The following is a 14633-nucleotide window of genomic DNA, read 5'->3' as shown; positions in this document are numbered from 1 at the left end:
GGTTGAGATATGAAAACCACTTGTGTCATATGCAGTTATATGCTGAATTCACCTTGCACTGAAGTCCTTGCACAGTGTTCAAACCTATTTCTGAAACCCAAATAGCATGTTTATTGAAGTTGAAAATTAATGTTCTGACTTTAATTCTATTTAGAGGGCCATTAAGATATAACAAAAAATTCATCCATATGACTATGTGGGGATAAGCAATGTTCCTGCAATAAAGATAAAATGGACAGAGCACGTAGAGTGCCTAACATTGATTTGTGTTGATCAAGGGTACACATGGACAGTCTCACTACATTAAATCATTTGAAATGCTCTAAATTAGTCAGAAGCAAAATACAACAAGGGTATATTTAAAAATTAATTTAATGCTTGGCTAAAGCTTAATTACATATATAATTATCAAACAATAGTTCTTAATTTCCAAAAAGTTCCTCTTGAAAATCACAGAATCAAAAAGCATAAACTTTAAAACAAGTTCTCTGAATATTTACAATGTGATACAAACATTATAGAAGACCATGGATATTAAATTGCCTGGGTGTGGCTAATCAGCAAGACGTATTCTTTATTGCATATATAACTCACATATGTGGGATTTTTAAATATAATTATAGATTACTAAAATTCAAACGCACATATCTGTAAGCTGGGCAGGTAAAAAAGTCATGAATGAGACAGGACAGTCAGCCTAAACCATGCATCTAGGTTGTGGGCCTATTATTTTAAAAAACTAAACTTCTATGTTCAATCTGAGAGTACACTGCATATATTATTTAAATTTCACATTAAACCCAAAGTTGCCTGTAACGCTGATTCAAGGAATTAAGTTCAGCATTCATTCAATGACTAAGTCCTTAACTCGGCTCTCAATTTTAAGGCAGCACAGCTACAGTGATAGCAACGCCAACCAAAAGGGGATGAACATTTAGTCACTTGCCAGCCCTTTTGTTGCAATAGTATAGTAATTTCCCTAGGAAAATTTGCTACTGGGTAATTTTCTGTTGTTAAAAGGCTTCCTCATAGAAAAACACCACAAATCTCCAGGGTGAAAGTCCATGGTGGTATAAATATATATATGCATAATTACACAATTTACACGGCACACAGCATTTAGAGGACAGTTAATTAAGCGTTAATCTGAATGACCATACAAAATACTTCTGTAAACAAAGTATGACAGGCAGTAAGGAAAACATTCATAGACTCCTAGAAATAATCTCAATTCCTTTCATCCTGAAGAAATTGCATTTAAGGACACAGAATTGAATATGGGTGGGTGGGGTTTTTTTGTATTAAAACAAGAATCAGTATTTTACAGTTTAAGAAACTTTACATATATACAAATTTATACACTGGGAATGGTATTAAAGCAAGTAGGCTTTCAGCCTCATGTATCTATTTTCCTTCAATCAAAGACTTAAATTCTTTCACATTGTGATCACTTGCAACAGACATAGCATGATCCAAAGCTCGAACACTCGCAAGAAGTTTTACTATCTGTTTTATGTTTTCCCTAGAAGAAGAAAAAGAAAATGTACCATCATTTCATTAGTACCTTTAAGGGAAATTTTTATCTTTATGACCATTTTACAGATTCTGCAATCAATTTTCCCAACCTTATACTTTTCAATATAGAAAATAAAGATATGCAAGCTATAGCACAGTGTTTTGATTATTTATCCACGTAAAATAAAACTTGTATACGTTTAAATGACTGGCCCATAGACAGAGAACCCCCCAAGCCCTTTAAAGTATTGGGCATCAAACCTAGGGATACTCTTATCACTGAGCTACATCTCCAGTCCTTTTCATTATTATTTTTTTAAATTTTGAAACAGCATCTTGCTAAACCGCCCAGGCTGGCCTCAAATTTGTGAACCCCTGCCTCAGCCTCTTAGGTAGCTGGGATTACAGCCATGCACCACCACGCCCAGCTAAGAGGAATCAGTATTAAAAACAAAATCACTTCATCAGATCAGTGATTTCCATCAACCCTAAACTCCAGACCCCATCTCATTCTTTCCCAAACCAGAGGCTCAGCTCTTTTAGATTCAAAATCCTAATTTCCATCCCTCTGAAATTCACTGAATAAAGCCTCACTTTCCTTATTACTCCAGCTAGACATCACTTTATTTTGAAGTAATCCTTACATTTTAGCAATATGACAATTACCCAGAGGGTCATTAAAACACAAACTACCCAGGCCCACCCCAGAGTTCCAATTTGGCAGGTGGAGCTTTGGGCTCTGCATTCCTTACACTCTCCCAGGTAGGTCTGTGCTGCTGGCTCAGGGAGCACATTCAAAGAATGACTATTTCCAACATTCAGCCTGAACCACTCATGAGAAAGAGCACACGGCATGATGTTATTGTCTCATTTCTACAATACTACAGTACTGAGCATCAAGCATCTTTTAGGGAAGGATCATAATCTCAAAATTTGTAACCCACATGGCAATTCTTGATAAAAATTATGCATAAGTTGTTTTCCAAAACTCATGAGTGAGGAGCTTCAGCTATGATATGAATAAAGAAAAACATAACATGGAGCATGAAGAACTCCTGTGATGTAACTTTCAATACACTAGGTTTAAATGATCATCTTTTCCAGGGTTTATATCTAGATAATGAATCTCAAAGGACCAAGCTTCATAACCATTTCTTTAACAGGCTGCAATCTTCCCAATTCTTCACTGAAGAGACACAGAAAATAATGGTTCATTTAGTGATCTCAGTGCTGGTCCTTATCAGAAATCTTATTACTTTCATAACCGTAAAGTATCAAAAAAGGAGAAAAACTGCAAAAATAAAAAATGATGTCTATTTTTGGGAGATTTACAAGACAGACTGTTTCAAATGACTCTGCTTAAAATGTTCTAAATCGGGTGTGGTGGCACACACCTGTAATCCCAGCACTCAGGAGGTTGAGGCAGGAAGATTGCCACAAGTTTGAGGCCAACATGGGTTACACAGTGAGTTCAAGGCCAGCCTGAACTACACACTGAGACCCTGCTTCAAAACAAAACAAAAATCCATTCTAGTAATACTAAATCTGAAAATTAACTAAAGAAATTCTTGACGACCACGATAGTAAATAATTGCAAAAAAATTACCTTGCATTTCTTTTTTCCACATCAGAGCATCCAATACTATTCCTGTAAATTGTATCTGCTAAGTGTACAAGGTATCGGCAAAAGTTTTCTAACTGAGAAATAGTTCTTTCTCCTTTCAGATTTACAAACCACTGTTTGGGGAAACAATTCATTACCTACATGGAAAAAAAGACATTAAATAGTTAAAACAGAATAAATGAAAATATGAGTCTAGATATGACTCTTAATTTATATCTCATAAATGAAAAGCTGAGTCTAGATAATGGGTATAATATATTTAATTAGAAGATATGCTATTAGACTATAGTAACCAGTTACTCTGAAGGGTTTTAAACCTGACTTCTTACATTAATTAAACCAACATACATGTATTTTCACAACAAGGTCAGATACTCAAAGAAAGATAGTTTGTCCAGGATCTAAATAAATTAGGTCATAAAATTAATAATAAATGGTTTTAATTTCCACTCTTTCAGGATGTCCTAACTGAACTGAGTAGACTTGATATACGGTTACAGTGGTCAACTTTTAAAGGGTTTCCACTCAGGAAATCTGGGAAAATTTCTGTCAAAGATGCAGAACATGAATCTAATCACTAAAGAATATCAGACAAACTGAAACTGAAAGACAAAACGACTGGTACATCTTTCATACAGGTCAACATTAAGGTATGTTGGCCTACCATCTTCAAAAGCATCAAGATTATGAAGGCCAAAGAAAGACTAAGAACTCTTCTAGCTTAAAGGAGACTAAAAAGACATGACAATTAAATGCAACACATAATTTGGGCATTTATTTTGCCAGTGAAGAATTTTACTGACATAAATGACAAGATGCATATTGGAAGGGGTTCTTAAGGATTAGGTAATGGTAATACAGTTAGTCTCCTAATGCTAATGGTTATAATAGTGTGGACTAATATCCATGTTTGGAGGAAAACTAAGGAAATGAATTTCAAGGTAGTGTATTCCTATTATACTTATAAATTTTCATTTTTTTAATTGTTTCAAATATATACTTTATAAAATAACAAACTATGGGCCTGGGGACTTAGTTCAGTGGCACCGCACCTTCCTTGCAAGCACAAGGTCCTTAGTTCAATCCCCGGTATCAAAAAACAAACAAACAAACAAAAACAAATTATGCAACTCATGGAAAACAAAACAAAACTATTCTTAAATGAGAGAAAAAAGCAGTTACTCAGTAACACTCAAAATAGCATGCATTCAATAGTGAGAAAATTATCCCAAAATTTAAGCTTTTATTAACACAGAAACATCGATACAGATAAACGGGGATGGGAATGGACATACACATTCATGATCTATATAAAAACTGATATGGGAATTTGGAACTATCTGGATAGGTAAACTGTCAATTTTACACCAAGTCTAATAATCAAAAGAAATTTTATAAAACTCTCATATCCTTTAAAGAAAATTTAATGTATTTTAACTTATATACTTTAAAAACTGTAATATATGCCATTCGACTCACATTTTGGGCTTTTTTGATGCTGTCATCTCCATATTCTGAATTTTGAAAAGCCATGAGAATGTATCTATTTAATAAACCATCTATTGATAATTCCTGAAGAGTTTTATTTGAGAAGATACCATACCACTGAAGAAAATTTCCTAATAGCTAGTAAGAAGAAAAAAAAATTGAGAAGCAATGTTAAGCAATTAAGAACAAAATAAATTTGTTACATAGTAAAAGACCATATGAAATACAGTGAATAATGCTTTGCCAAAGTATTAAGCACTTTTAAAGTATTCAAGTATTTCCTAGAATGACAGATTTGAAAGTCAAATTCTAATTAGGTAAAATTTAAATAGCCACAATGGTTACCACACTGGTTGTGCACATGCAGAACATTTCCATCACTCCAGAGAGTACTATTTAGCAATGCTAATTCTTATATAAGTGCCCTATGCTTGAAATTATAAGAAAGTAGTCCCATGGACCCCTAGAAAGATGGGAGATTCTTCTTCTCACTGTAAGACTGTCTAGCTACAAATTTCAAGTGTGGACTGAGTTATATCCCTTGGAAGTCTCAAGTAACTCAGGTTCAACATAGATAAAATGAAAGTCACTATCATAAATACATATAAAATTAAAGCTATTATCATAAAATGGAAGCCCTATCCCATCCCACCATAAAAATTTCTAGTTTCTCAGTTATTTCCCAACTTAGTGGTAACATTATTCAACCAACTCCTCAGGCCAAAAGCCTAGACATCATTCCTGGCCTCTCCCTCAAGTTATGTGATGCGACCTCCATCCAATCTATCCATTTTTCTAGTCCCCACTGTCACTCACCACCCCCACCCCCCATCCAAGCCACTATCATCTTTTCCAGCACCCTGCAGGTACTCCAATGATTATGAGCATGAGCTCTGGAGTAGCCTTTCTCCAACAGAGTTCTGCAAAAGAAACCCACAGAAAATGATTTGAATGACTACTCAATTTTGCCCAAGGACAATACTTAGCTGGTAGCATTCTAGATGCACAGGAAAGAACAGAATTATACAAAATTCAGGCCTTAGGGAATTAAGTGTTAACTCTCTCACACAACTCCAGTTGAGAAGAGCTACTCAAGAGGCAGACTAACTTGAGCTACGTTCCCAACTCTACTACTACCAATGGAAGGAGCCTGGAGAGGTTGTTCTGTGCCTGTCTCACCCACCAACTGAGAATAGTGCTGACCTTACAGAGCTGCTTTGAGAATCCAACAAAATAATCTATGTAAACAGTCTGGCACAGCGCTTGGCCCACAGTAAATAAGCAGTAAATACTAGCTCTCATTCTCATTCTCCTTACCAGCTTCAACCCTTTAGCTCCCCAATGGCAATTTGTTCATATCCCTTCCTTATTAAAAAAAACTCTTCCATGACCAATACACATATGGTCAACCAATTTTCAACAAAGGTACAAAAGCAATACAACGGAGATAGGACAGTCTTTTCTACAAGCACTGCTGGCACAAAGGACACTTACACAGTGCTGTTAAGAACAGCTACTCTAGATAGAAAAGAGCTTTGCTTAGTTGTTTTTCACCCCAGAGAAAAGAAAACTTATGTAATTCCCAGAAAATCATTATAACAGCTTTATTTATAATTATCCCAAACTGGAAAACAATCCAAATTTTCCTTAATTAAGGAATGATTAAAAACAAACCAACTCTGGTACATCCACCTTATGATGCACTATTACTCAGCAACAAAAAGCAGCAAACTATGACAACACACAATGCAAATGAATTTCAAACTCATTATGTTAAGTGAAAGCTGCCAGACTCAAAAGGCTCCCTGCTATCCAATTTTGTTCATTCTTGCAAAGAAAACCATAAACACATCAGGAGGTGGCTAGGGGTCAGGGGTGAGCTTGAATACCAAGGGAAATGGGGTGCTTTCTGGAATGCCAGGAACACTACTCGTATCTTTTTTTTTTTTTTGAGACAGGGTTTCGCAGTGTAGTTCAGGCTGGCCTTGAACTTACAGCGATCCTCCTGCCTCAGCCTCCTGAGTGCTGGGATTATAGGCATGCACCACCACACCTAGCTCATCTTCATTTTTGGTAGTGATGACAAGACTGTATTCATTCATTGAAACCCACATAATTATACACTAAAAGGAGTGAACCTATGTAAATTTACCTAAAAAAGAAAAAGAAAAAAGCAGCCAGTGGACTCCTGTAACTGTTAAGACTAGTGTTTCCTAGGACCTACTACAGCCCATGTCATCTGGATTCCTCCCTGCTTCCCTAATTCTAGCTATCCTGTACTTTCCTGTCTTTCACGGGTAACCTGCTCTCCCTCATCTCAGGGCCAAGGTCGATTTATTCTTCTGGTCTTAAACAACCTAAACATCTCTTCCTCAGAGTGGAAACGGATCTCTGGCAACTGGTCAGTGAAAGTTTTTGTGCTGTCTTAGCTCCCATCACCATCCTTAACTTCCCCTAACTCATCACACCTGTGATCATGTTTACCAACTGTCAATTGTGCTGGACCCCGAACCCCACGAAAGCCCCACTGCTATCTCAGTAGGGCCTTTGGTACTCTATTTACCGAATAAACTAATTATGCCTGAAAGGCAGTATGTTTGGTAACCTGGACCTTACTTTGAAACTAAGAATTCATCTTCTCCTGTGGAACTATCCAACTTGAATAAATGTTTGGGAAAAAATTAGTCTGTAAAATTGAGCTTTGGTGTATATAAAGAGGTCTAAACCAACAGAGTCAATCAAAACTCAAAACACTTTTAAAAATATATGAAATCAAATAAAATCTCAAGTCTTTTGCACAGCCTAAGGACACATACCTTAACTGAAGACCAAAACTGTCGTTGAAAAAACAAGTAAGGCCCAGAATTCTTATTTTCTAAGACACTAAGTTAAAAAAAAAAGAGAGAAACATACCATGATTAAATACAGTGCCATATGATCTCCAGAAGAAAAAATTTCTACAAATAAAATAAGCCCACAAAGAAATTAGCTAATTTTCCAAACAATTATATTCTGGAAGACAATATGCTTAAAACCCAATGCAATTCTGAGATACTGAGAAAAAACAAAAAGCATTAATGGCTTTATTCTGTTTAAGGGAATAATTTGCCCCTAGAAGTTAGGCTCTGGGATACTAATTTAAGCTCCATAGGCAATGTTTCTATTTCAAGTTATCTTCAGTTCTATAAAATTTGAGAAGTCTCTGAAAAAGAATGAAGAACATTATGTTTAATGTTCTTAAGGGTTACTTACTTTTTGGGATATAAAGGCATGAATACATCATCATCTAAAGTTCTTCTCATTCTCAATAAAAGCGCCTTTAGGTATACCTAAAGAGTTAAAAGTAATCACATATTTTAATAAGAACTATAATAACAAAACTAAGCCATATCCCAAATTACATAATTGAGTACTGAATTTTAAGTGAACGATTTTCCAACTTTTTCATTTTCCTCATTGATGGCCCTAAAGTCATTAAGTAGGATTACCAAGCAATAAAGCCATTTAGAAATCTTTCAGTCCCCTAGTCCACTATATATATTTAAGATCAAACACATAATTTCCTTCTCAAAATGAGGTCAGTAAAATTCAACAATGATAAAGAACACCTTCCACATTTAGCTCATATGAATGTCCACTGTGAGAGAGCAGTTTTAAGTTTGGAAGTTAAGTTATAAAATAATACCTAGTTGGGTTTATATGCTTTTTAACTGTCTTAACATTTAAATAATGAATTGGTAACTTGTTAACCATTTTAGGACTTTTACATTTTTCTTTCTCCCCCAAAATACAGTTTTTAAGGGAACATTTGATTAGTCAGACTGGGAGTGGGAGTGTGGTGATGAGAAACAGAAGCAACCAGAGGTGACCTACTCTAATTAACATGTGTCTTCCAGTAGATTTCGTAAAACTGAAAACCAGTATCTCCAATTTTGTGTATTTCTGGCTTTAAAGGCCCAGGTTGCCCAAGGGTAAGAATCAGATTTCTAACTAGCTTAGAATAGTCACTAATTCTCTCTATTTTTGTTGACTTTCAAAAGAAGGGGGGAGCCCTCTAGAGATAGTAATTAAATTACCTGTGTGTTTTTATTTTCCGCATTCGCTACTGAAGGATACCCATTTATTAACTTCAGTGTAATTCCAACCATTCTTGAAGTCTGTGTTGTAGAGAAAGGATCCCACATGTTTTCAGCTATCACTATTAAGAAAAAAACAGGTATGCTGAAATACAGAAATTGCAGCTTACTTAAATCTGATGTCAGGCAGCCCTCTAATTAAAATGTCAACCCTCATTTATTTTTCCCTCTTGTCTATAAAACAAGCTTCAGTCTTCCTGTTATTAACTGTGGAAATTCTGAGGGATAGGGATGTGCAGAGGCAATTCAGTCCTCTTATTTGTGCTAGTCGAAGAAAATAATGATGAGGGGGGAAAAAGGCATTTTTATATCCCAAAACATGTCTTGCCATAAGGAATTTCTAACTACCTCAAAATGTCTTTTTAATTTTTAAAATAGGTGCCTCTATCAATGAGAAGTTGATGAAAGCACCAAAACTGCTCCTCAGATATGGCCCTAAAATCATTAAGTATAAGATCCCTCAAATTATGTCTCCCCAGCCCTCAAACTATGTAATTTGGCTTCAGTTTGGAGTCTCTAAAATTCACCTATGGATCAATTACTGCTCCCAACCACAGGCCCATCCCATGGTGGTCTTCAAGTCTCAGGTTAAGAAATTTCTAACCTTTAGCCTTCTCTCAGCCAGGTGGTAACTATCATTTATTATGTAATGTCTGTAAGGAAATATGCTCTGGATTAAAAACTCCTAAAAATAGTTTTCTGAATCCCAACATGTCTGCATGTTCAGAAGACAAGAGACAGAAACTTAGGAGACAGAATTCACAAGTTACCTGTTAGTTTGGGAAGAATCACCTTTTCCACAATGGTAGGCAGTAGTGCAACATCTACATCATCTTTTTCTTGCTCCCGTTCTTCACAGCCATAGAACAGCAGAGATTCAAACCAGAGCATATTTTCAAAGTCACGACATTTTGCCTAAAACACATTAAAAAGGTTACCCAAACATTTAAAATAGCAGCTATTTCTGCTTCTAGCTGTGTTAAGAATAACAGGAACTAGATTTAGCCTTTGATTCTAAACAACTAAAAACTGGACAAAATAGATGAAATGTATGTTTCCATGATGGACAAGAGGGAGCAGAGGATTATGACCCTTGACAGAGGGATTCAAATGAGGTGAACTGCTGGCTTAGGACAGCAGAGCAGGGTGGAGATTGCTACATAGAGCACGGCAGTTGTGTAAAGTTGAGGAAACAGAAATGGGAGTTCAGGGAGGCTGAAGCTGTGGAGGAGAAGAGGGAGATACAGAGGAAAAACCTTCAAATACAAACACAGCCTCTGCTGCCTACCCAGACAACCATGTACAGGGTGAAAATTCCACAAGTCTTTCAAAGCCTATCCAGGAGCTGTGAGCTGAATAGTTCCCAGAGCTCACATTTCTTTGTGTTTCTAGGACCTCCCCTGAGCTGCCTTTGCTTTATAGTTTGTATATTCAACCTACTTAATGGCAATCATGTACAGCAATTCACCCATAAGCTGGTAACTTCCAAACCCTAATCACAAGCATAGCCCAAAAGAATTGATTCTAGTCTTCTCCCCTATATACTTGGCCAATGAGCCCTACTGATTCCACACTGATTACTTTGTCTCATTCTCTCAATTTCCAATGACTTAGGTCAAGTCCTCATTTCACACCTACTCCACTCCGCTTTCCCATTAGTTTCTAAGTTCCCCTAGGATCAAAAGACCAAGTTCTTCCGACTCATGTTCATATCCCAGTGTCACTATGCAGAATTTTAGCTAAGGAATTATATATAAATCAAAAAATAAAAGATAGCTATTTGGGAAAGGATGAAACTTAAAAGATTTTAAGATTATACCCAGATACAGTCTGTATTAATTATAGCCAGTCCCCATTCCTGTGAAAACTATCTAACTTAAATTTACCCTGGAGCTTTGACAGTAAAATTACCCAGACATTAAGTTACATCATTTTCTGACAGTGATGGAAGCCACCCACCTCAAGAGGAGTCCAAGTAAGGAGCTGCAGTCTGATAAGAGGGTTGAATAACTTTGGCAAACAAAGCCCAATGTAAGCATCCTTGTAGGACGTGTAGTATTTTGAACGCCATGCTTCAAACTGTAACTTAATACAGTCTATTGAATAGAAACTCTCAAGGACATCTTCAAACACTTTGCTGGATTCTTTTGAAATACGATCTAAAAGAAAAACCCAGAGGAATATAATTTAGTGTAAGGAAGGAAAAGCTCATTCAATATTTTCACTGTTTAATCTGAGGCTTTGTTGTCAGTAGATCAGCTCATTAACAAGACTAATTTATTAACAGCAATTTAGCACAAAGGATAAACAGGTTTAGGTTTCAGTGTGTCTATTATAACATGGAGCCACTCTTTGCTTTGCAAGGTTCTGGTATGTATAAGTTTTTCCCCAATACACAACTTTCTATTACTAGGGTTAAGTAACACTTGTCCCCCAACAACACGGCTCAAATTTCAGTAACTACAGTATATTAATTGTAATGACATAAAGTACAAACTCTGCTGCTACCTTTTCAGCCCACAAATCATTGCATAAATAACAGCTGTACATCATGATCACTGACAAATCACATCACTTCTTTTCAGAATCTGTTGATAAATACAAATCACTGACAGTCTATTACCAGTTAAATGGGTACTAGGATCTTTAAGTGGAAGGTTATTTTGGAATTTGATAGTTGTGTTGCCACAGATGATTCAGGAAAAGAAATCTTGTTAATGAAAAGATAAAAGTCCTAGCAGTCTTAATCACAAGAACAATCTTAATGTCCCTTATAGTGAGACAATCTAACACTTGTCATGTAATATTATGAAATAATAAACACCAACCTCTGTGCAGCATTATTTCACAACCAAAAAAACAAATAAAAAGAAAGTTAACCTGAATCTAACAAACCCTTCAGATTTACATTCTAGTTTACAGGAAATGCAATGAATGGAACTGTTCTTCCATTCATTAAACAGTATCATGAGGAAACATACAGACAAGTCCAGAATGCAGGGTGATATGGTCTCTTTAAAAAGTTAATATATCCCTGGTAACTCCCCCCATCAAAGAAAGTTAATGTATTAACACTGCAAACAAAAATAGCTGGGCATTGTGGCACACGCCTGTAATTTCAGCACTCAAGAAGCTAAGGCAGGAGGATCATTGTGAATTTGAGGCCAGCTTGGGCTACACAGTGAGTTCAAGAGCAGCCTGCACTACAAAGTGAGACCCTGTCTCAACAACAAAGAAGTGTGTGAATGTGTACTCATGGGGTACTCATTTTTTCTAGATTAAAAGCTATAACAACCACAGTACTGTGATTATACAGAAAAATAACACTTTTAATGAAACACATCCCTAAATTTTTAAGAGGTAAAATATGGTATCTATTTTAAGTTACTTTCAAATAGTTCAGCAACATAGACACACATCAAGAGATAAGCAAACCTGGTGAAATGAAAAACATTGAATCAGTGATGGTGATCACTGTGCTGTTCAAATTTTCTACATGTTCAAAAGCGTTTATTATAAAAAAAAAAGTAAGAGAAAAGAATCTTCTCCAATGGCCTACAGCCAATATAATTCTAAATAACTATAGCCAAGTATGGAAAAGAAAGACTTTTATCTGGGTATCCGCATGGGAATGCCTGGCACATAACAGTATTCCTCTAGATTGAAATTATTCATGATTCCTCAATTCAGAAGGCTTCTTCGGGGATGACTGTTCCTCTACTGAGCTCTTCCTTTCAGACCAGAAAGCAGTAGCTTCCTCTAGGTCTGGCCCACTTGCTGCTCACTCAAAATTTTACAACTCTGAAGAGTAACACTATTTGCTTTTAAATCCTAAATAAACCCCGTGACAAAGGGTTACCTCTATTTTTGAGATGTTCTCAAGACATTCAACAATAAAAATGGGTGTAAAAAAGTATATACCTTTGGGCCGGGGATTTAGCTCAGTGGTTTTGCCACCTGCTGCGCAAGCGCAAGGACCCGAGTTCAATCTCTGGTACCAAAAAAAAAATGAAAAAAAAAGTATATACCTTTAATGCAGAGGCCACAGAAATCCTAACCATTTCATGGTAAGAACCAAGCCACATAAAGATCAAAATGACAAGTCCCAGTTCCAAATAAAAGTCTAACCTTTTTCAAGATTGAAATTAGTAATATCTGTAGAAGTTTCTTCATCATCACTGGAAAGGCCTTCAAGGTGATCTGACATCTTACCAGTTTGCTCTCTGGCTTGTCTACGACGAGTTCTACATAACAAACATCAAATTCCCAAATTAAATAAAAGAAGATTCCTCCCTTCTCAAGCAAAGCCACAGCAAGCATTGTTAGAATTACCTTCTGGCCTCCCGCTCTGCAATCCGACGTTTTGCATGCTCTTGATACAGTGCCCGATCACGGCCAAAGGAATCAAGATTTGGGGCCATTAGAGCCTTATCTGTAAAACAACAACAGTTAAAATTAAAAGCCTTTCTTCAAAAATCCGGAGGAAAGAGTTTGCACAGAATAAGCCATTATGACAGACTCCTTTGCTAATCTCAGCAGCGGGAATCTGCAGTAACTGGTAAACTGGATAGGTTTTTAGTTTAGAACAAATCTCACTATTATTCTGGGTTCCCATGAGAAGTAGAAAAAAAAAAATAAAGAGTTGATTTCTTTTGACGAGTTCAACAACCCCACACAAACACAGTTTGCCTAACTCACTATTTTTGTGTCTAAGAAACTGGACTAATTTATTCTACTATGATGACCAAATTAAATCTAAATTACCTGTGCAGAGGGAAAAATAATAGATTACATTTTTAAGAAAGAACTTAAGTATCACATGTTGAATGACATGAAATGACAGCAAAGAAACATAGGTAGAAAGATGTAAGTTTTGTTGCCAAGAGTTTAATAATTTACTCTATTCAACTTTTGCTTTGTAGAAATTAATTTAGTATCACTATGCTTAGAAAAAGCAATACCATAGTATAGACTGAAAATTCTGAGTAGGGTTAAATTATGGCTTCTCAAATATTAGTCTTTCATAGCATATTTCCCTTATTTCTTTTCCATGTACCTTTTTGAACTTTCTAGGGTACTTTTCTAGCTCTGGTTTCTAACACTCCTATTTAAATTTCTATCTCAGTTACCATATTTTTAGTTTCCAAGAGGTGGTTTGTGTTTCTGTAACATTTTTCTTTTAGTATATGTGCTGCCGAAGCAAGCAAAATATTTCTCTTTTATAGCTTCCTATACTATGCTTAATAAGATATCATTATCTCTCTGAAGCTATCAATAAAGTTTAAGTTTTCTTTTTCCACCAGTGCTCTCTATTCTCTCAGTCCCTCTGGTCTACTACTGGTGCTAGCCTTTCACATATAAGACCAAGAATGGAAGCACTGTGTGGAAGCTGTCTAAAAGAGGTATCTCCATTAGATCACTGGTACATTGTCATCCCTTTTGTTGGGGACCCCTAGATGTCACTGTCTCATGGTCTGTCCCTAGACCCATCCTATTTTCCCAGAAATGTCTCCTTTATGTCTAGGATAGGTAGGGTGGGGGAACCATCATTTCTACATTTTATTCCCACATTATGAAGATACGAAGATTCTGGAAAATACAGGATAGTACAGGGAAGCAAACAACCCAATGGAGTAGGAGGATGGACACATGTAAGATGAAAGACATCCATCTAGTTAAGGCCTGTGCCTATTTTTTTCTCACATAACAAGAGATGTGTAGAAAGGTTCAGCTTCTGTCAAGTGATTCTATCATACTGGATCATCATTTTCAAGAACTAGTCCTTTTCTAAGTGTCTGTATATGTTCTAAAACTTCATCTATGTTTATATAACTTAGAAAATGTTACAGTAATCTAAAATAGCAAGTCCT

The 14633-nt window shown here is 36.1% G+C and overlaps 1 protein-coding gene across 1 annotated transcript in view; it reads right to left on the bottom strand.

The window, feature by feature from the left end:
* Positions 1 to 354: 354 nt before the first annotated feature.
* Positions 355 to 14633, bottom strand: part of Paxbp1 (PAX3 and PAX7 binding protein 1) — a 31185-nt gene continuing 16906 nt past the window's right edge. The window contains exons 9-18 of the mRNA XM_004842291.3: positions 13096 to 13195; positions 12892 to 13007; positions 10723 to 10922; positions 9534 to 9678; positions 8704 to 8825; positions 7880 to 7956; positions 7444 to 7510; positions 4619 to 4765; positions 3122 to 3276; positions 355 to 1522 (exon numbers count right to left, since the gene is read on the bottom strand). Coding sequence (XP_004842348.1) covers positions 1405 to 1522; positions 3122 to 3276; positions 4619 to 4765; positions 7444 to 7510; positions 7880 to 7956; positions 8704 to 8825; positions 9534 to 9678; positions 10723 to 10922; positions 12892 to 13007; positions 13096 to 13195 — 1247 coding nt within the window. The 3' untranslated portion in view covers positions 355 to 1404. The remainder of the gene's footprint in view (positions 1523 to 3121; positions 3277 to 4618; positions 4766 to 7443; positions 7511 to 7879; positions 7957 to 8703; positions 8826 to 9533; positions 9679 to 10722; positions 10923 to 12891; positions 13008 to 13095; positions 13196 to 14633) is intronic.

This window comes from Heterocephalus glaber, unplaced genomic scaffold (genome assembly GCF_053883595.1).
Source record: "Heterocephalus glaber isolate CG9 unplaced genomic scaffold, H.glaber_assembly_v1.0 deba00000122, whole genome shotgun sequence".
Lineage (NCBI taxonomy): Eukaryota > Metazoa > Chordata > Mammalia > Rodentia > Bathyergidae > Heterocephalus > Heterocephalus glaber.
The sequence above is the reverse complement of the archived record's forward strand: the minus strand, read 5'-3'. Positions and strand labels throughout refer to the sequence as shown.